At 44.9% G+C, this 23696-nt stretch overlaps 1 protein-coding gene across 1 annotated transcript in view; it reads right to left on the minus strand.

Moving 5' to 3' along the window:
• saxo4 (stabilizer of axonemal microtubules 4) overlaps positions 1-23696 on the minus strand; it is a 253673-nt gene that overhangs the window by 134309 nt on the left and 95668 nt on the right. The window contains exons 7-9 of the mRNA XM_068046860.1: positions 16159-16271; positions 14160-14231; positions 6866-6952 (exon numbers count right to left, since the gene is read on the minus strand). Coding sequence (XP_067902961.1) covers positions 6866-6952; positions 14160-14231; positions 16159-16271 — 272 coding nt within the window. The remainder of the gene's footprint in view (positions 1-6865; positions 6953-14159; positions 14232-16158; positions 16272-23696) is intronic.

The raw sequence follows: 23696 nt of genomic DNA on the forward strand, positions 1-23696 counted from the left end.
GGCCCTCGATGTTTGCTCTTCTGATAGTCTCCCCTTCCAGGCAGGCATGATTTGCCGCCTCAATGAGATGAGATGCTGAAGCCCGTGAGACCTGTGTGCCGTTTAAAAATTGCATCCAATATTAAAATTGCTTTCAATTGCAGCCAAGGACAAAATCGGGAAGGGACGTCACGACGTACAACTTCCTGTCCCAATGTTATTTCCCCCATTCCTCCATACTTGTCCACATCGTTCCCTTAAAATTGAGCCCTTAAAGTCCAAAGTATTATTGTTGACACCCCATGTAGCCATCCAGGTCAATACTTAAAATCCAATGGCCTTCCATGACAGTCGAGAAAAGAAGCCCAGGATTTCTTTGCTCTGCAGGATTATCCTGGAGTAGTGGATGGCTTTGGAAGTAGAGAATGAGACTCAATTGTGCTTCATGTGGTCCAACTAGATATGGTGATGGAAAGCTAAAGAAGCTGACCATCAGTACAATACTTGAGGGAGCAACATTGATGGCCAACAACCTTGATGGGAGAGAATAAAGATTTTACAGGGAGCAGGGCATCAAAGATCACGGTAAGGGATTATTTGAGGAAATCAACAGCTGCAGATGTGTCATGGCTGTTCCTAATTCATATATTTATTTAGTATTTATTTAGAGATACAGCACTGAAACAGGCCCTTCGGCCCACCGAGTCTGTGCCAACCATTAACCACCCATTTATACTAATCCTACATTCCGACCACATCCCCACCTGTCCCTATATTCCCCTACCACCTACCTATACTAGAGGCAATTTATAATGGCCAATTCACCTAACAACCTGCACGTCTTTGGCTGTGGGAGGAAACCGGAGCACCTGGCGAAAACCCACGCGGTCACAGGGAGAACTTGCAAACTCCACACAGGCAATACCCAGAATTGAACCTGGGTTGCTGGAGCTGTGAGGCTGCGGTGCTAACCACTGCGCCACTGTGCCACCCCTAATATGCTCAAAGCTTTCAGCACATAGATCCCACAACCTCACCACTGGAATTCAAACATCTACCCTGTGATTGACTTTTAAAAATCGTATACATGTGCCATTTTTGAGACAAAACCTCAAAGACAAAAATAGAATACCACATACATAATAACAGCGCCCTATCTGTGTCTGTCTAGAGTATCTTCTTTAGGAGCTATATAAAAGCTGAATTATAGTCATTCAAAGACTGCTTTATAAGGTTTCTGTACAAGAGGGAGAGATAAACAATTAGTGTTTGAGAGCAGCACGCGGTACGGTTTTCTCTGGGAAGCCAATCGGGGATTGAAGTAAAAAATTTCTGTACAGTTTGTGAGCCAAACGCTTAGTGATGTGTCAGTGGTTGAATATTTTCTGTAAACCCTGTAAGTTCCTGATCTAGCTGACATTCACTACAGTTGCACAGCTTCACCATACAGTGATTCATGGTACTTTTATCTATAATAATTTGGATTATAAAGTAAGTGTTACAACCAGGTGAGAAAGGAGTCTAGGGGTTCCCTCTTAATCTTTTCCTGGTTTGACTGTAACAGGGTTTAATTTTTAAAACACCGTGTTTTTAGCTTCCCCTCAGCGAATCCTTGTTCACTGCTCTCCAATTGTAATGGCAAAGAAATCAACCAGACAGGATTTCTTAGATTTAAACAAGAAAGGTGTAAGTTTATTAACCTTAAAACTCTAACTCGTTTATACCTACTACAAATACGCAATGCAACCACGCTAGCATGCATACGCAATAAACACACACGCAGATAGAGAAAGAAAAGGAGAAAGAATCAAAGGGAAAGGTTTGGAGCAATGGCTGGAGTTCATTTACTGTTTTTTGAGTTTGATATAAAGTCTTTAATTACAGTTAAATGTTGCCGGCTCGTTGGGGCCCAGTGCACGCTTTCAAACTTGTTTCTATGTAGTAGGAGTCTTCTCTCTTGAGGTTTAAATGGCTTCAGTGGGTTTGGAAATCTGTGAGAGAGCCACGGAGAGACCTTCCTTCGCTTTTGTCTTCAAATTGCAGTCTCACTCAAATTGTTCTGTGAACAAAATTCAAAACCAAACCTGGGCCAACAGGTTAGTCATGTGAACACCTTTTTATTTAACAAACTCTCCTGCATTTTTGTGGATTGTTCATCATTGCAGACACCCTTAGTGGGTGGGGGGGGGGGGGTGGTGGGGGGGGCGGGTGGGGTGGTGGTGGGATGGAATGCTGGCTTTTTACACATTTAGTGTCTGGTGATCAAAATCCATTTGGGTTGATTGGATCAGGGAGCAGTTCCATTGTCTTCTCCAAGCAACTGTCTCTTAGAATGCAAATATTTCCAGGCACTGCTGTGATTTCTTTAAACAACTCATCTTTTCAGTACAACAACAGTTTAAAATTAATGTTTCATATGACAAAATTAATATGCTCATTCTTGGCAGGTGGGGTTTTCATGACAGCGGTGACATCACCAGTTCCAATAAATGGAGCAGCATTACTAGTTCCAATTAATGGGTCTGAGTTTTACTTGAAGGAAGCAAGTCCCAGCACGAGGGCCGAAAGTGAGTAGCGTGGGCGTGCGGGCAGTGGTGGTGGAGTATCATGCACGATATTGTCAGGTTCGGCAGGGGGCAATGTTCCAGAACGTGAAACACTGGAAACATCATCTTTAAAAGCCAGCCAGGTTCACAGGATAATGCAGCAGACCCAGAGGGAGCACTGAGAGCACCTTGGCAGCAGTGCAAATCAGAGACATTGCAGAAGGTAGATCAAGGGTCACCCAAGATTCAGCAATCCCTCCCTGGAGATACTCCTCCTGGATGTAAGGGCATCCTCACATCCATGGAGGAAGAGGCACTGGAGCTGGTTGGAATGGAGGCAGGTCAGGCTATCATGGATGGTGAGAGGGATGCGGAGCCCCAAGAGAGTGAGTGGCCTAATGGATGGGTGCAAGAGATCCTCTGGTGAACACAAAGCAGTGTGCCCATGTCCGCACCACTGCTCTCATAGAGCTCCAGATGATGCATAGTTAGAAGTACATCAGTCTTACATCTCTTGCAAGTCATAGACAAGAGTGACAAGCCACCAAGTCTGAGAGACAGACCCCATCTCTGAGAAGGAGGAGGCTACCTCAGTGGGTGCACCATCACATCACTGTCCCACAACCTCCACTGGTGTAGATATGTCACATTGGTGGGTAGTCGCACACTGTTAGTAACAAGGTCACATTTTGGTGAGCACAGCACAGCTGACAGAGGCAGTGACAGCCGAGCTGCAGCATGAGGTGCGGGAACATCTGGCAAAGCTTCCAGAGGGTATGTGTATCCATGCACGGACAATGGGGTAAGTCCATCCAGGCATTGGGTGCTACCATGAATCAATCGAGAGATTGGTGACCCTCATGGAGAGCCATATCCAGTATACCACCCAGTGAATGCCGGAGATGTGTGCAGACCTGCCATCACCACATCCATGAGCTCTGTGGAGCAATGGCTGGGTGAGAGGGGGATGAGATACCTGGAGCCATTGCCAGATCCTTGGACTCCTCAGGTGAGCAGGGAGGACCAAATGTGCCCTGAAAGGATGGAGGAGCAACTGTTTGCAGCAGCAGTGGGCTCCTCTCAGGGGCGTGGACAGCACCTCCTCAGCCCCTCTGACGGTGACACCAGCACTTCACGATGTCATGGAGGCAGAGGGGGCGGGGCTCCTGTACCTGTGGAGAAGGCCCTTAATATGCTGGGGCCCCTCCATGCCTCAAGCAGCTGGAGGATGACTGCCATGGTCATTGAAGCCACGGAGCAGGAAGGTCAGCAGCCTGCCTCCATCTCAGCTGATAATGCAGGGGGAGCACCATGTCGGAGCACCTGCAAGCGCGTGAAAAAGTCCACTTAGCTGCACTAGTAACTGTGGTGTTGTTTATACACCCGGGGGGAAGAAATTTGTTCGTGTAGTGCTACTTCAAGCAGCGCTGGGTAGACTTACGTCGATCCCCTGGGGGCAGACAGTGCCGCAGGCCACCACATGCGCAGTCTGCATGGCATTCTTCAATGTTATCAATGAAGACTGCTTCACAGGTGGCTCACGACGTTGCCTGCTCCCGGGGAATCAACGTAGTCTGAGTAATGTGAACAAGTATTTCGCCCATGTTTCCTTGGATAGCTCCAGGCCTTCTGGGACCACTTCAATGCATGTGCACTTGCCTCTGTTCGTGGCTATAGGTGTTCTCCTTATCCTTCAGCTCCCTGAGGGGAATAGAATTCCCCAAAAAGCAAATGTTGTTATCTCAGATAAATTCACTTGAATTTAGATGCAAGAGCAATAGTTTAGAAAATGCAAAATCAAACTGGAGTGCCAAAATTAATGCACCTAAATAATTGTAAGAAAAGGAACCCAAACAACAAGTTCTGAATCACTGTCCAATGAAGTGCAGCTTTAAGAAACCCAGGAAGTTCCTTCCCTTGTCTATACACCTGCTGTATTCATACATTGTGCAGTTGACAGTAACCTACAGAAAATGTATAATAGGGAGACCCAGCCCTACTTATGTAATTTCCAAATGTCTAATGAAGCCCTCCTACCCCATTCAACAAGTAGCATGAGCTTGCACCACTGGCACACATCAGCAGAAAATATACCCTTAGATCTGATCACTTATTCAGATACATAACATCAGCAGGCAGGTTCACATGTCAGGTTGTTGCCAGTTTTTGAAACATATGAGCTGTTCCTTACTGGCGGCTTACTCCATTATTAATGAAAAGAGTACAATATTCATTACTGCTGCATTAAGCAACGATGACTGGGAGGACAGTAAACTGCAGACGAGGAGGCATAGTGCTGTAATTCAAACACTCAGTACTGTTGGTGTTATTAGCAACATCAGCAGACCTTCAAATGAATTACAGCCTTAAGTACAATGTTATTTCCAAAGTTATGTTCTGATTTCTCTTTGTGTTTTACAGTGGGCAGGCAGGATCATAGATGGGTTTGATGTAGGGGCAAAGGAGATGATACTGATTGAAAACTACAGTGTATTTGGCATCAGATAGCCAGTGTGATAGCATTACAGCTTTATTTTTAGCTGCGTTTGATGCATCTAACACCGCACTATGATTTATTTATTCCAGGAGATAATTAAATAGCATAAAACAGGGCTGTAAAGCAGAATAACTCAAAGGGCTCAATTGGGCAGGTGCTAACATGCAAACTTTGTCCTACTCAACTTTGCATTGCTTGTCTCAAACAGTTCTGTAGCAAATGATATTGTCTTTTTTTTTTGCTTTCCCTTTAGTTTTCTCCCTCATTTCGTAAAGGCAATAGCTGTTGTTGGATGTCCCCTGGGACATAATCTGGGATCTTGTCAAAATTGTTCATTCTTCATGTACAGCCCAGGCAACAAGGGTTGGATTTTTAAAGCTCGGTGGGTGCGGGGGCGGGTGTGAGCACGATTCAAAGATCGTGTCCTTGGAGGTCAGCACTCGATTCCGCAGCCACCGGAACACGACGCCATTTTTACAGAGATGCCAGCAGGGAGGAAACAGCAACCCCGCACGCTTCCAATTAAGTGCCAGTGGAGCTTATTGAGAAGCTCATTAACAGGCTTGTTAGTCGTCGTTTGGGATTTTTAAAGGTCGGGAATAGGGAGAACGCCATGTGTGGAACACAGCAGGGTGTACAAGACGTGAACACTGTGGGGAGCTATGAGGCCTGTTGAAAGAGCTGATTAAAATAATGCTGAGGCATTAAAGCACAATAAAGCACAGCTGCTCCAGAGACTTGTTTTGCTTAGTGATGAATAGCAGGAATCCAGAGAGGGATGTGAGCCCACTGGCATTACTTGGGCTCCTGGGATCATCAGGGGAAGGCTAAACCCCCGTCTAAGGGAGTTCAGATGGGAAGAGGCTTTTCTGACATAAAGCAGCTGAAGATGCAATCCTGGTGCCTAAACCAGTTGGGTGGTGCCCTTCAATACCCTCCTGAAATGGTTTCGGTCATTCTGGTGGTCTGCAGCGCTCTCTATAACATGGTCCTCCAGACGGCATGTGGACCTTGAGGACAGTGAGGCCCAGGAAGGAGACAGATCATTGGGGCAGGCGCAGGAGGTAAGAGAGGAGGAGAAAGAGGAGGTGGAGAGGAATATCACTGAACAGAGGTGTCTCTGCTGCACGATGAAATGACCTCCTCCTGCCACCCTTCAGAAGTGGGCCTTTCTCCTCTCCCTCACGGCTTCCAGCATAAGATCCAGGTGGACATTGATGAAGCGAGGGTCTGCCCTGCCCCGAGTGCCTGCCCTCCTGCTCCCCTGTGACATTTCGCTTCTCTCAGGTACTGTGGAAGGCAGATCTCTCCCTCAGGACAACAAGCAGCCTCAGTGATGGCTGCCGTGGGAGTCTATATGAATCCCACACTTGATATGACTTACCTCCATTCCCAGCCCCGCTGGCTCTAAGTGGACAGGGAATCCATCTCCATGCCAATTTTAAGGGCTTACCCATTTGAAAATATCAATCTGAATCAGTTTCCCACTGGAGGTGGGTTTCTGACACAGAAACAGACCTGTTTCCTGCCTCCGTAATGAAAATTCAGCCCTAGGTTTCAACAAGATATTTTCCCAACAGAAGCATGGCAGCCAACCCTGAACCTGCCCTTACCTGATTTACAGGGAATTTCCAACAAGAGAGCACTGAATAGAAATCATGAGTCGGGGAATCTGACAAATGTAACAATGTTAAATAACCAGTCAGGAATTTAACTTGAATGTGTTAACCATTGCACAGGGTAGCTATTACATTCTACTTGTGAAGAAAATATGATTGATGAATTCTAGCCTGCTAGTTTGTGACACGTAAGTTTGTATTAGTTGATGGAAACAAGTACTTACAGCTGTGTTCAGTGATAGTCCAGCTACACGAGTGAAACCGGTGCTTCTATCAGACCTATTTGCTACTACAGGCAGAAATTCATCTCCCTATAAATCAATTGGAAAAAAAATATTTTTAATTTCAATTTTATAATCGAGGGATTTATTTCTGAGTGAAAAATTCAACAGCGCTGCTGACTAGGATTATGGCCAGAATTTTATGTTGGGTAGGAGGCCCCACTCATTGGCAAAAAAGTTGGAAGCGAGCCCACCTCCACCAGGCATGTGGAGCCACACCAGGATTTTAATCTCCCCAGGCCCTTAATTGGACCTAGGAGGGACTTCAATTCTCTGAGGCAGGACATCCTGCCTCTTACAGCTGCCGGCCAACCAGCAGTCCAGCAGCTCTCAGTCCCAGCAGCGCCACTTGGAGTGGTGGCTACTGCTGGGACTGCACCCAGCAAACAGCAGGATTGTGGACATCAGCTCCGGAAGTGAGGTACGGTTTGGGGCCTTGTCGATGAAAATCGGCCAGGCCCTGGCGAGGCAAGGGAGGGGAGACTTTATTTCAGTGAGGACATTTGGGGCTTCAGGGGGCCCTCCATGGGGTACAGGATGCCCTATCAGGAGGGCTCCCCCAGCCCTCAAGGAGGCTGCCAGCTTTTACCTGGCAGTCTTCTGTGGGACCCAAGCCAAGCCACCCCATTAAAATTGCACTGGGGACAGGAAGACACTACCCGCCTCTCAGGCAATTTTAGGATCACCCCCCGCCACTAGCCCTCTCCTGTGAAGGGGGGGTGGGGGGGGCATAAAATTCCAGCCTGTCTATGCAACGCTGGGAGATGCAACTTCACTGACAGCCCATAATGCACAAAGTACAGGTATGTTAGTACAAAAGCAAAATACTGTGAATTCTGGAAATCTGAAATAAAAACAGAAAATGCTGGAAATACTCAGCAACTCAGGCAGCATCTGTGGAGAGAGAACCTGAGTTTACTTTTCAAGCCTGCGACCTTTCATCAGAACAGATAATGGTTATGTACAGGCTACAATATTGGATTAGCAAATTCCATCATGGCACGCTGTGAAATTTTATTCAATAAATCTGGTAAGTTGTATTGTATGTTTGGGCAGTCCAGCTAGGAGAGATTACTGAGTCTTCGGTAAGTTTAACAGGAACTAGTTTATTACATATTAAAGAACTATATACAACTTCACTTAAGTATGTCTAACTCCACTGATGCGATGCTGCTTCTTCTCCTTCAAGTCTCTCTCTCATGTGATCGCTTACATCATCATAGTGGGAGGTGTTACTCACACTCACATTAACCCTTTAAAAACCTTATACTACATCTCTCCCCAAGTCTTTGTCCATTGTTTTATACATCCATTTTTATTTTTACATACTACCCAATTGTCCCCCAAGTCTCTGACATGACAGATTCAATCTGTCTGGAGGCTTCACAACTTATCCTGATCATGTTGTTGTCAGACACGGAAGAACAATAGTCTTTCCCTGAACTCTTGTTTCTTGAATTGAATGGCCTTCATTGAGGTTTGTAGTATCTGGTGCTTTCTGAATTTCAGGTTCAACAACTGGTTCATCCAAATGTATGACTAATGTATAATTGCACAATGTTCAGCACCATTCGCGATTCCTCAGATACTGAAGCAGTCCGTGTAGAAATGCACCAAGACGTGGATAATATTCAGGCTTGGGCTGAGAAGTGGCAAGTAGCATTCATGCCACACAAGTGCCAGGCAATGACCATCTCCAATAACAGACATTAAGATTGCTGAATCCCCCACTATCAATATCCTGGGGGTTACCATTGACCAGAAACTGAACTGCAGTAGCCATATAAATACCATGGCTGCAAGAGCAGGTCAGAGGCTAGGAATCCTGTGGCAAGAAACTCACCTCCTGATTCCCCAAAGCCTGTCCACCATCTACAAGATACAAGTCAGGAGTGTGGTGGAAAACTCTCCACTTGCCTGGATGGGTGCAGCTCCAACAACACACAAGAAGCTCAACATTATGCAGGACAGAGCAGCCCGCTTGATTGGCACCCCATTCACAAACATTCACTCCCTCCACTAACAACGCACAGTTACAGCAGTGTGTACCATCTACAAGATGCACTGCAACAACACACCAAGGCTCCTTCAACAGTACCTTCCAAACCCGCGACCTTTACCACCTAGAAGGACAAGAGCAGCAGATGCATGGGAATATCACTCGCCACACACCATCCTCACTTGGAACTATATCGCCGTTCCTTCACTGTCGCTGGATCAAAGTCTTGAAACTCCCTTCCTAACAGCACTGTGGGTGTACCTACCCCACATGGACTGCAGCGGTTGAAGAAGGCAGCTCACCACCACCTTCTCAAGGGCAATTAGTGATGGACAATAAATACTGGCTTAGCCAGCAATGCCCACATCCCATGAATGAATTTTTTAAAATTGACATCTTTGATGGATAGAAATAAGATTTCTCCTGTTTCTTCTTATAGTACCTTCTGTATGTACTAAATAAGATCCCTATTGATCATGATTTCTGGACGAATACTCCTTCTCTGCCTTTGTCTTGTACCCATACCTTTTCTCCTTCCATCAACTTAGAAAGGTTCCTGGTACAATATCTCCTGTTATAGTTATAAATTTGTTGTTTTCAATAAGATTTTTCTCTGTCTTGAACTCTCTGATAATCCTGGACTTCAAGCCCTGGAAGTAATTTTTTTGGATAAGATGGGAAGTTGTTGATGGTGCTAATCCACATAGCAATGGAATAGATCTGTAGATTAGGAGGGCTGTTTGAAAATCTTCATTCTTTTTTTAACAGTGCTTTGGTAGTTCTGACTCCTCTTTCAGCTTTACCATTGGATTTAGGATATCTACGGGAACTTGTAAAATGTACAAATCCGCACTTTGCTGCAAAGAGTTTGAAGTCGTCAATTGCAAATTGTGGACCATTATTGGAAAAAATGTAGTCAGGAATTCCATGTGTTGCAAAGATCTCCTTTAAAACTTGAATGACTGTCTCTGTAGTTGTTGTGTACGAATGTTTGACAGCGATCCACCTGGAAAAACAATCAATGACAATTGGGTAGGATTTCCCATCAAACATGAATAGATCTATCCCCAGGTGTTTGCATGGTCTGGTTGGAAATTGGGTCGGGATAAGCAGTTCCCTTTGGTCTGGTCTGTGCACTGCACATGCCAGGCAATTAGAAATAATTTCTTCTATATCTCTTGATATTCCCAGCCACCACATGACTGAGCCCGTGCTCTGCATTCCGTGATACCCATATGGCCCTGGTGTATTTTCTCCAAGATGTCTGCTCAGAGTGAGACCAGAATCACCAGCCTCTTGTCATATACCAACAAATCAACCACAATAGTAAAGTGCTTTCTGTGCTCAAAGAAGATTTTCATCACCGTACCACTGGGACGCTGCTGTGGCTAACCTTGCGTGCAATATTGGCAAATATGATTGCATTCTTCATCTTGTGTCTGAGCATAACAAATTTCTTGGAGCTTTTTTGACCTTGCCGGCCATTGTGATGCAGTGAACTGAGAATATGACTCAATCTCATTGAAGTCAACATCCTGATGTGTAGGATGGTCAACAGTAGCTCTGGACAATGCATCTGCTTTCACTTTCCTGATAAAGATTAAGGTCTATACAAGCTCTTCCACTTAAAAGAGAACATTCTTGATTCTGTAGAACATACAATGTTTCCAATATCTGCTTTCCCTTATACTGGAGTGTTGCCTGTAGCTTTCCCTTGACTTTCAGTTCAATTCCTCCTGGACTGTGTAACTGAGTTTCTATTGGGTGCAGGAAATGCATTGATAACCACAATTCATTCTCTGATAAAACTGTTATACTTGCTCCAGTGTCTAGTTTAAAGTTGTTGATATGTCCGTTGATATACATATATCTTCAGTCCAGAAGGCATGATTAGGGTCATTGATCTCACCAAGGAAGTTTTCTGATTTCTCTACTGATGGAGATTGTTCAACTTCATTAATAGCTCTATGCATGAAGATTTTTCCTTTAGAACCAGTGAAAATAGAGGTTTTACTTCAGCACATAGTCCCAAAATAGCCAACTTTCTTGCACTGAAAGCATTCTGTTTTGTTTGCAGGACACTGGTCGTGCCTGTGAGTCTTTTTGGCACCACAGTGCTGACAGGGTTTCGTGGCATCTTGCATTTTCTCTCCCAAGTATACCTACTTTCCTGGTGCTTCTCTTACAATCCTATGTTTAAGGAACTGTATGCTCATTGCAGGTTCAAGGTTTCTCTTCATCTCTCAGGATTGCTCTGTTCTACTTATGGACCTCTGCTTCTCTCACCAGTTGTATTGCTTTTCCTAAGGTGAGGTCTTCTTTAGACCTCAATAACTCTGATAGGGATTCATCAGCAATATTTACTACAATGTGGTCTCGTATTAATTCTGCTTTTAGGTCTCCATATTCACATCCTTCAACTAACCTGTAAAGGTCATTGATAAAAGCATCTACCAGTTCACCTGGTTTGTGGACCCTTCCTTTGAATTTGGCCCTTTCTAGAATCTTGTTGGTCCTCAGGTTGAATAAATTATCAAAGGCTTTTAAGACTTCTTCAAATTTATCCGATGTCTCATTAATGCCTTGCCTTGCAATAACATCATCTGCTATTGCTCCTATGCAATAAAGTAATGTGTTGACTTATTCTGCTTCAGACTTGCTGTCTAATTTTGAAGTAAATATGTATCCTAAAAATCTTTTTCTCCAAAGTGACAAGTTTTGAGTTTGATTTGGTCCTTCCATGTGTCCAAACCTCTCTGGTAGTGTAAATTTAAGATCCCTGGCTTTTCTAGCTTTCTAGGTAATTTACTTGCTGTTTACTTCCAGTTGGAAGTTTTCATGCGCCGCTCAGCCTCACACTGGCTCCTACTGCTGCCACTGTCTTTCCATGGGAGATCTCTCTGCTAGACTAGGTACTTATTTCTAGAATGCAGCTTTGCTGTGTTATTTCAATAATCTCCTCACTCCCTTCCCATGGAGTATCGAGTATTTGTTACCTTTTTGTTCTTGTGCTGCCTCGCGGTTGGCACATGTAATAGCGCCGACCTCGGATCAGCCCTTGCTAGGGATTTGGTTTTCCCAGTGCTGCCTGCCTAGTGCGCTGTTAAAAATAATTTTCTACCCTTTTTAAGGGCTGCTCACCAGATCCCCCACCATTGCTTGGTTCTCCAACTCAAAGCCTGCGAATGCTAGACTGGAATTTTCACAGACCACCACACCTCTGTGGTGCAGCCTGAATGCCTCTGCAAGCTGACTCCCCAACTCTCTGTGCCTCCACTTCATCCATAGAGCAGCTCTGGAGCTCTTCACTGCCTCTTCTCAGGTTCTGCAGTTTTGGCGCCATTTTGTTCAGGTCTGACTTTCCAACCTTCTTTAAAGTTGTTTTTCAAAATTTTCTGGGTGTTGTATGGCAAGAACCACCACTGTTCACCATGTTGTATGTTTGGTTAGTCTAGGTAGGAGAGATTACTGAGTCTTCAGTAAGTTTTAGCAATAACTAGTTTAATACATATTTAAGAACTATATACAACTTCACTTAAGTATTTCTAATTCCCCTGATGCGATGTTGCTTCTTCTCCTTCAAGTTTCTCTCTCATATGATCTCTTACATCATCATAGTGGGAGGTGTTACTCACACTGTTGCAGACATTAACTCTTTCAAATCCTTATACTATAAGTTGTGTGCTGGAACCATAAAAATAACTACGAAATTTGCTGGATTGTTGTAAAAAACCAACTGGTTCACTAATGTCCTTCAGGAATGGAACTGCCATCCACTGGCCTATAGGCAAGTCTAGTGGTTGACTCCAAATACCCTCTGAAATGGCCTGGCAAGCCACTCAGTTGTATGAATATTCGATATGAAAGAGAAAACCAACCACCACAATTTCCAGGGAAACTAAGGATTGGCAATAAATGCAGCCTTGCCAACATCACCCACACCCCAAGAACAAAGAAAAATAAAAAGCTTGTGTCACGTACCAACTCTTCAATTAGAACAGTTATAGGAGAAGGCCATGTTAAAATGAGATACCAATCAATGATGCAGGGAGTTTGCAATACCATTGGCAGACATGGACATATTATTATTTACTACTTAGCAAACCTCCAATGAATTGAGGGAACACTGCATTATCCTTCAGCTAGGGTGTTACACCTATGGACAGTAAAGATTCCCTGATAATATTCAAACAAGAACAAGGATTTATTCATTATTCCTGACCCATCAAAACAGCCTCATCAGTCATTCATCTGGGACTTTGCTGTACTATTTATGGAACCTTGCTGAGCACAAAATCATTGCTGTGTTTCAATGCAAAAAGTAATTCATTGTGGATGAAACACTTTGAGTCATTTCAGTCATGTGATAAAATAAATATGTCTGCACACATGAGCACACACACCTTTAAACAGGAAGTACATTCCACTTAATTGCCTGATAATCCTAAATGCAGTGAAGGGAGCTTTCTGTACATTATACAGCAGGGCTCAATCTCCTCATCTTATTCTGATTTATATTTTTCAAATAGTCTTGCCTCCCCCCCCCCCCCCCCGATCTTTTAGCAAAGATGTTAGTTTCCCATTCTAGGTTCTGCTCTGGCTTTCCCCCACTCTCTCAGGTTTGCCATGGCTCCCACTTCTATACATAATATAAATAAATTCTGTTCATTATTTTAAAAATGCCCAAGCAACTTGGAATTCCATATCTCTGCCTATAATATTCTTCCCTATTCTCCTGTACCTGCTTTGTGAAGTGGAAAATGCTACAGCAGCAGAGATGCCTCAGCCCCACTCGCTATCCAGGACCCAGGGTTTCAATGTCTTCCTGACCTGACGGCCAATTTATCTGTCATTGTGCTACTTCTGTTTCTCTTTTTAAAAATTTGATTTATTTTAAATGCTGTTGTGTTTTTCTTGTTGGGAAGTATTTTTTTCTTTATCACAGTATTATCTACCTCTCTTCTCCCAAACTGGGAAAATCCACACAATAACATTTTTGAACTGTAATGAGTAAGAATTGCCGGTGTCCTTTTCTTCCCTAAGGACTGCCACAACTCTGACAAGGCAAAATAAAGTTGTCTCCAGCAGTCTAAGCAAACTGGACCATCAGGCATTTTGTGAACTGGTATCCTATGAATACCAAGTTGGAATGCAAGCCACATAATTTTGAAATCAGTTGATTTTTCATTGTTTTTCCTTTACACTTCAAACAATTTCCTTCTGCGTAGAGTTACGTACGTGTAAAGTTCCAGATGGTAGATAGTCTGATTTTGTTATGGAGATTCCTGTTGGTCGGTCTGTGCAATATCCCTGAGAAAGAAATATAATTTCTATTTAAATGGAAATGTAACTGTCTAAAACCCCTTTCATAAAGGGTGTCTTCCTGTCATGATATAGACAAAATAACTGGTGTATCAGGAGTGCGTTTTTCAAATATAATATAGAAATAGGACAAAAGCCATAGAAGCATTCAGATTAATCAATGACACTATTCTCATTTCCTTGTGGCAAATATACAACCCTAGTCTTGAAAATTGCTGTTTACAGAATGTTGTTTTTAGAGTTTATTGTCATTGAGGTCAGTGCTGGGAGACAGAATCATCATCCATCACTGATAACCAATGTCAACATCAAGTACTCTCAAGTCAAGCTTGACTTGATTCAATAAATGGTAATTTTTTGTTATTGTAGGAAATGTGATATTTCAGATCAGTGAGGAACAGATGCAAACATTTATGACTTCAGCACAGAATAAAGGACTGATTGAATAGGTCAGTGGTTATCAAGCACCTGCTTTGTTTTATGTTAAGAAGTTCCAATTTTTTTGCAAGGTAAGGAAATCAACTAGAATGATTTGGAACGTTGTTATGCTGGTAATGGCTTTTTTTAAAAATTTCTAATTTAGAGAATAGAAAGTTGTGAAGCCTGCAAGGGTGATGTCTGCGCTTTAATCCCAGACAGGCTAGGCCAGTGATGGGCAGGCAGTAACAAATCAGCTTATGTGTGTAAAAGTTCAAATTGTCAGTGATATATTTGTTCTTAAGCTTTTGCTCTGATGGCAAATGTTTGTTTCACAAGGTCTGCGCCATTTCAATGTAGTCCCAGAATTTATAGGGCTTTCCTGAAGGTGGAGGTAAGTGAAGATCTGACAAAGCCATGTTGATGAAGTGGGTGGGGACGTTCCAGGCCCCTCACTTCATTTCCTAGACTGAGTGGTCACCGGGAGCTCCAGTTCAGGGAGTGTTCAAAAAAAAATGATCCTATGGTTTGCTTTCAAATCCTTGTTAATCGGAATAAACACTGGTGGCAGGACAAAGAGGATTTCAAAGTTAACCCCCTCTTGCTTCCTCCCAGATATTCAGGTTGAATCAGAATCTCGACCAGCAGTGGTCTTGATCTCTATGGCAAAAAGAAGAGGTTGATTCTATGCAGCATCTTTCACATCCTCAGGACATCTGAAAGTGCTTTGTATGTACTAAAGGCACTGCCTCCTTGTTGGTTCTTAACCCACAGCCATTCTCCATTTGTTAGCCATGAAAAAACATTTGTGATTGATTTCACTTCATCTCTTTGCAATCCTCATGAGAGAACTACATAGATTAGGAATTCAGTTTCTAGAATAATGGGCATGAATGTTGGTGCTGTTGGTGCCAATGTACTGTATCAAAGAAGTGTCACTAGATGTCATTATTGGTATCAATATGCAATAGAAAAATAACTCTCTGCTTTAATATTATGCAGTCTGCTTTTTCTGAGATACTCTTAATTTATCATCTTAAACTTCTCTCCACACTGGCATCACCAATGACTAAAGCAGTCATCATTAGAAAATCCTCAGGTGAAAGATTTCAGGCATGATTCATGCCAGAAATATAAATGTGGTTGAGAACATCAAACTGCATCTATTACTAAATTGGCACAAGGGGCAGCTAAGTTTCAACAACAATAATTCGTATTTGTACCGTACCAATAAGGTAAAAAAAAATCCAAGACATTTCACAGAGGCATGTTCAGGAAAATGGGCACCAAGCCAACAAGGAGATGTTAGGACTGGGAGATATTAGGTTTTAAGGAAGATCTTAAACCAAAACTGGGAGCTGCAGAAACCAAAGGGTGTAGGGAGAGAATTCCAGAGTGCAGGGCCTATACTCTTCTGCTAATGGTGGTCAAAAGAGAGGGATGCAAAAGAGGCTACAGCCAAAGGAAAGTGAGTTCACTGTTTCAATGCATAACTCACCGGCAGGTCACCTCGGTATGCTAATGGGTGATGGTAAGTGATGGGTTTCAGATCAGAGCCTTCTGTGAACCCACTCTTTTCCTTTTTCCCCACTGTTTTGTGTTGGGAAAAGACTGTTGATAAATAATCAGTGAAAGCATGTCAGTACCTGATAGAAAGTAAATGTGTAAAATAACATGCTGCTTTATTCCATACATATGTTGGCTGGGATTTTATGGCCCCTCCTGAGGCAGGACAGCATAGAGTAGCATGACGGATGGTGGGGGAGGCGGCAGAGCAGAGAGCCCGTCGCCTCCCTGTCGCCAAGCGATCTTCCCAAGGGCGGGACAGGCCGATGACAGCCTTCCTGCCCAGAGGCCAATTGAAGCCCTTAAGTGACCTATTAATGGCCAAGTGAGGGCCTGGTCCCGCTGCCTCTGGGATCTTACCAGTAGTGGTGGTGGGTGGGGGGGCCTCCGCAGTGCAGGGAGGACGCCTTGCAACTCAAGGGCTTGGGAGGGTGGTGAGGGCCCTCCTCCGTGGGCAATTTGTGACTCACGGAGGACCCCCACCTAGAACAACATTACCCCCTGGGAACCCCCTCCCCAAGCACTGCACGACCAAACCACCCCCCCCCCCCATCTGACCCCCTCACTGGGGCCTTCCAGACTGGCCTAGTTGGCATGGCCTCTCCTACCTCCTGTCCGGGGTTCCAGCGCTGGGCCTGGGTCCAAGGCCTCTGCAATACCGGCAGTGGCCACCGCTCCCAGTGGAACTGCTAATACTGCTGAGCTAGCGTGCCTCGGACTGGCTGAAAGCTCATGGAGCTGGGATCGCCATCTTTAAAGGGACAGGGATCCTAGCTCGTGAATATTTAATTGTAAAGCACCAGATGATCGCTACGGGGTGAGGAGGGGTGGGGGGCGCAAAAATGCAGAGGCGGGGTTCCCCCCACCTTTATGGCCTGGCATCGGGAGCCCCGCCTCCTACACAAAATCCAGCCTGTTTAGTGTAAAAACTGATCAGATCACAAGTTGGGTTTAGATGATAAAGGCCATTCTGTCAATCTTGATATATCCATCAAGAAAACCTACAATCCCTCGATGAAAGAATTAATGATTCATCACTTTTTTTCTTGCGCTATTGACTTTGATTGCAGTATGCTCAAATGCAAAGAAAATAACCTCATAAATTCATGTTTCCTTGCAGAGCTCAGTTGGTAATGGAATTCCCAGTGTGAAGCTGAGCAATATAAGTTAGGAATGTCGCAGGTTTAATCCCCAGGTTTTGTGAATTAACTGGTCGCAGCTGGTGCCCTGGGTTATGACAGGTGATCGATCTTATGCAGATTTATGAGATAATTAAGAGAACAAAATAAATTAATCCACAATACTACTGTAAGTTAGATTGTGAGCATAGAAGAACGGGACATAGGTTCAAACTAGTGAAAGATAACTTTAGGACTAATGTCAGAATTTCTTTTACGTAGAGTGATCAAGGTATGAAATGGACTTGCAGGAAGTGTGGTTGAAAGAAAAGCTCTGGAATATTTTCAAAAACAATCGGATGCTGAAATGGGAGTACTTTAGGATCTTTCTAGATGGATAATGAAGTTAGGCCTCCCTCACTGGTAACTATTTTGTGAATGGCATTTATTGGGTGAGTGAGGACAAGACAGGCAGGTTTCTATTCTATCCAGTGACTCCCAGTAGAAAGTGTGCAACTTCAGAATCTGCCTCAACCCACCCAGTAGCCGGTTGACACCTGCTGTCTTGGCTTGCACAGTAAGTGAAGGGCTGGATTTAGTGTTCTTGTCAGGCTTCTGGCGGCGGAACCGGAAGTGGGTACCATCACTGCTCATCATGTGTACGGTGAGCCCACTGCAACCACACCGCAGGCGGCCAATTATAATAACCGAGGCACAAGATCTGTCCAATTATACGACGGGGTGGGATTCAAGGTGCCGACTGCGATGTCAGATGACTCCAGAGCAGGTGCTGGTGCCATATTTAAAGCCCTGCCAGCCCTGCTTTCATTGCTGCCTTTGAGTCATTTGCAGTTTACTGCTGAAACTGGTGTTGGAGTGACTCCTGGACACCCAGCCCCCCTCAGAGAAGGACACCGCAGGATGGCAGAGGCAAGAAACCAGGTGGCAGGAAATGGGGAGCAAGGCACAACAAAGATGCTGGAAAAGGGGGTTAGGCATCACCACATCCTGCCAGATACATGGATGCATCTCGGCTACAGGCCACTATCTTACAAAGCTCACCCGATTTCCTTGAGCCATATAGGAACCCCAGAAGTGGACGAGGGGCTACCACTAGCACAATGGTCCTCTACTCTTACTGTTAAGCATTACCATCTCCCTCTTTCCACTTGCAGGACAAGCAGGCCCATAACAACAGGGAGACCTCGCAGACTGACAGAGGTATTGCAGATAGACAGCCTCTCTCAGCGGCTGAGAATGAAGCACTGGGGTTGACGGCAAGCCAGGGTGGCCACTCAATAGCAGACGTTGAGACTGGAGTCTCTGCGCAAGACAGTGATGATTGCCTACAATAGACATCCAACACACTTCTGGAGATCCACATCACGCATGGATATCATGACAAGATTTGCAGAGCTTAACCCACACATGTTTGTGTTCTCTCATGCAGGTCGTCATCCTCAGGAGATTCCATCAGAAGGGGAACAGCCATTAACCTCTGAGGAGGAGCAGTCAGAGGATGCACCGTCACATGACTCTCCTGCACTTCCACCAGTGCAGATACATTCACCTCGGCGGGTTTACACTTGGCTTTAGAATCAGGGTCATAAGCTGGTGAGAGCACCATACACCCGACCGAGCAGCTGGCTGAGGCTGAGAAAGCTCGGGCACCTGGGATTGTTGAAGTAAGTAGGCATTGTTCCTGGGAATTGGGCACACACCTGCAGGAAATGCTTTCAGTGGTCACAGATCAGTTGTACGTTGATTGAATGGAAGCCATTCCTGTTGATGAAGGCCGCTGGCTAATCCGTGGGAGCCTTGATGGCCACATCCGTGCAATCTATTACACCTTGCACCTGGGGGAATCCAGCGATGGCCCCAAATCCAATGGCCCCCTCAGCCTGACTGTCAGGGCTGGATTTTAAGAGTCCATTGGCGGTGATCTCAAAAAATGGCAGCCTGCCCGCACAGGACACATGACAAAGAGCCGCCGTAGTCTCAATCCAGGGCGGCCTGCCCCCACCTCCCCCCCACAATTTCATGGAGGGGGCGGGCTGTCCATCCCGGAATGGTGTCAGCTGCCTGGGCGCAGGCGCTGGCACCACTTTTAAAGGGCAGCCAGTCCTGCCACCCAAATTAATTTTTTAAAGTCCTCCCACACAAAATTAAATAAATAAATTTCTAATGCCCCTTTCCTACCCCCATTAACAATTACAATAATTATTTGCCCTCCCCCCCAAAACACTTATCTTTTTACATCTGAACTTTCCCAAACTGCACAAAGTTTAAGGTTCAACCCTTCCCACCTTCCCCTACACCCATTACGTGTATTTGACCCTGTCCCTCCCACCCCCCACACCACACTGACAAACTTATCTCCTCCCCCCTCCCCACCAGTGTGGTGCCGGTGCTTTCCTGGACAGGGATCTGAAGGCATGGGAGTGGCGGGCTCTCAAGATCGCAGGTATGTCTATTTAAATGTAATAATTTTATTCATTTGAATATGTTAATTGTGGCCTGTCACCCAACAGCAGGGGAGCCACCACGGAGTCTCACTGCTGCCGGGAGAATCGGGCTGGGTCCTCACAGCGTCGAGATCCGTGGCAAGTCTCATCCGGAGCCATCTTCAGGCCACACCTGCCACAGAAACTGACACCAGGGGGAGTACAATATCCAGCCCTCAGGGTCGGTCCAGTAATGCACATAGTTGCCGGTCCTCTTGAACAGACCATTGGTCAGCTCCTTGACGCAGTGGTGTGTTGTTGCCTGAAAGACCCCACACATGTTCCCGGTAGATCCTTGGAATGATCCAGACCTGTAAAGGTTAAGTGCCACAGTGATCTTCAAAGGCACAAGCAAAAGGTGACCACCGAAACCCATAGGTCGCAACTTGTCCTGCGGCAAGCCGCATAAATCACTGACAGCCTCCCTGGAGAGGCGTAGTCATCTCTGGCAATGTTGCTCAGGCATTTGGAGATAGCTGATTCGAGTCTGGTACACTCTCACGCACTGATGGGGTCCTTCTTGGCCTGGCCGGCTGCTGCTGCTCTCATTGTGGTGCTTCACGGTGAGGCACAGCTGTCTCCTGACCCTCCCTCTATCAGAGGCGCTGCATCATGTGACAGGGGTCCACAACGTCAGCATGTATGAGACCCATGCCAGATGATCACTAGCCATTGAGAGTGCTGTCATTGCAGAGATGAAATTGCCTTGGCAGCTTTGCCTTGTGCCCAGCCTTGCTGATCACCCAGCAATATGACTACCAGGTAATGCCATCCGGCAACACACCCACCCGTGCAGAGTGTCTAACACTGCAAGCCGACAATGGCCTCCGCTCTTCCCCTATCAAATGCTGGTCATGGCTGCCTTTCTGTCGTGGCACTGAAGCCTCACCTCGGTGCCCCTGCCATTCAATGGCCAGGAATCCAAAGGCACGTGAGGGCTGTCCACTTAATTCTAAGCCCCCGATTGAATCGCTTTGAATTGCATGCAAATGCATTGTAATTTTCTGTTCAGCTATTTAAATTACATTCTCATCACGTCAGGGCGGCAATGCGGTCTTGGAGGTTTCCTGCTGCTGACTAAATCCAGAACCGACATAACAACATTGGATTACTAGGTGGACGTGTCTGACGCTATTCTCCAACCGCTCCCTCCCACCACACCCCTCCAACCCGCCCCATGCCTTAATTCCCGCTCCAAATGGCCTCACTAAATTCAGCCCTATGAAAGGCCTCTTGAATGAGAAACTTTAGGTCGGGCTACCACCTATGGAGTAGGGCCCCTGGATAACTCTCCAAAACCTAAACTAGGGAGTCTGTGACCAATGCATTGCCCCAACAGTCACCTGGATTGAGATTAACAAATTCAGCCAGAACCAGGCGTTGAACCTGAGGTAGTCTTCATCTAAATAACTCAGCCTTTCGCTGCCTTAACCACTTGAGCCTCTGGAGGACTTATTCAACTTGAATTATGCATCTATTCAGCTCCTGTTTATTACTATAAATAGAGTGGCCAAACATAATTTCATACTTAGATCCCAAGCTGTCAGATATAAACATATTTTACATTGACCTTCAGTAACACATGGTGAAATTGAATATTCATCTCTGAAAACTTGAATATTAAAATGACACATTGCCACTTGCTGTGAAGTTTGGCTAAGTAATTGATTGTACAGTGTAAGTACAATATTTGCACATATTTCAATGTGGCCCAGAGAACTGTATAATTTGTCAAATTATTAAAATTCCCAATTGCTCTTTGCATTGTTTGCACTTTAAAGCATGACCTCAGGCACCCTTTGAGGGAAGAAGTGCGATGGTCGCAAATGTAGCAATATCATACATAAAGTCATAAAGATTTATTTCATCCGTCCAGCTATTTGATTGCATCTACTTGAAAAAAAAGTGTTTCCGCCAATAATGATCACTCAACCATTCAAACCATTGTTGCACTTTTAGGTAATCACACTGGGCAGCGGTGATCACGTGACCAATTTATTTGGTTACTTTCCTACAACCAACCTTAGCACTTGCAAACTATCGCCCATCTCCAACCTCCCTTTCCTCTTCAAAGTTCTTGAACGTATTGTCACCTCCCAAATCCGTGCCCATCTTTCTCGGAATCCCACCTATCAGATTTCTGCCCCTGACACAGTCCCGAAACGGCTCATAGTAAAGTCACAAATGCATCCTATGTGACTGTAACAAAGGTAAAATATCCCTTCTATTCTTTCTCAACCTGTCTGCAGTCTTTGACATGGTTGACCACACCATCTTCCTCCAGCACCTCTCCACTGTTGTCCAGTTGGGTGGGATTGCACTCCCCTAGTTCCATTTTTATCTATCTAATCATCGCCAAGAATTACCTGCAATGGTTTCTCTTCCTGCTCCCGCACTGTTACCTCTGGTGTCCCCTAAGGAGCTATCCTTGGACCCCTCCTATTTCTCATCTACATGCTACCCCTCAGCGATATCACCCAAAAACACAGAGTCAGTTTTTACATGTATGTAGAGAACACCCAGCTCTACTTCACCACTAACTCCTTTGACTCCTCCACTGTCACTAAATTATCAGACTGCTTATTTAACATCCAGTACTGGATGAGCAGAAATTTCCTCCAAATAAATACTTGGAAGATCAGAGCCATTGTCTTTGGTCCCCCACTACAAACTCCATTCCCTAGCTACCAACTCCATCCCTTTCCCTGGAAACTGTGTAAGGCAGAACCAGACTGTTCGCAACCTTGGTGCCATATCTGACCCTGAGATAAGCTTCTGACCACATGTCTGCATCATTGCTAAAACCACCTACTTCCACTTCCGTAACATCTCCTGACTCCACCCTTTCCTCAGCACATCTACTGCTGAAGTCCTCTTCCATACCTTCATTACCTATAGACATGACTGTTCCAAAGCACTACTGGCTGGTCTCCCACATTCTATCCCCTGTGAACTTGAGGTCATCCAAACCTCTGCTGCCTGTGTCCTAATTCACATCAAGTCCTGTTCACCCATCGTCCCCCGTGCTTGCTGACCTACACTGGCTCCCAGTTAAGCAAATGCCTATTTTTTAAGAATTTTCATCCTTGTTTTCAAATCTCTCCATGTCCCGGCCCCTCCCTATCTCTGTAATCTTCTCCTACCCCACAAACCTGCAAAATATCTACCTCCTCTAATTTTGGCCTCTTGAGCATGCCTGATTTTAATCACTCCACCTTTAGTGGCTGTGCTTTCGGCTGTCTAGGCCTAAACCTCTGTGCTTCTCTACCTCTCGTTCCTCCTTTAAAACACTCCTTAAAATCGTTTGGCCACCTGTACGAATATTGCCTTATGTGTCAAATTTTGATTCATAATGCTCCTGTGAAATGATTTGGAATGTTTGATTACGTTAAAGTCGCTATACAAATACAAGTTGTTGTTGTTGACTTCAGCTAAACATGTTGCAAACTTAATTGGCCTGTGTCTAATTGCTGGAGCACTGGACGAGTGGCAATAAAGAGATACAGGATGAGAAAAGCTGCAAAAGTTTCTATTTATAATCATAGAATCCTCCATCACAGAAGCAGACCACATAGCCCATCGTGTCTGTGCTGGCACTTTGTAAGAGCTATCCAATTAGTCCCACCCCCTGCTCTTCCCCTATAGGATGACAAATTTTTCCTTTTCAAGTACATATTCAGCTCACTTTTGTAAATTACTATTGTATCTGCTTCCACTAGCCATTCCAAATAAACATAACTGATTTTCACCCCGATAACCCCATGATCATTCATTGATTTGGAGCAGTATGATTAATCTGTATAGCAAATCAAGAGGTATCCCATTAAGCTTTCCTCGGCCTGAGTCTT

This window comes from Heterodontus francisci, chromosome 14 (assembly GCF_036365525.1).
Source record: "Heterodontus francisci isolate sHetFra1 chromosome 14, sHetFra1.hap1, whole genome shotgun sequence".
NCBI classification, from domain to species: Eukaryota; Metazoa; Chordata; class Chondrichthyes; order Heterodontiformes; family Heterodontidae; genus Heterodontus; species Heterodontus francisci.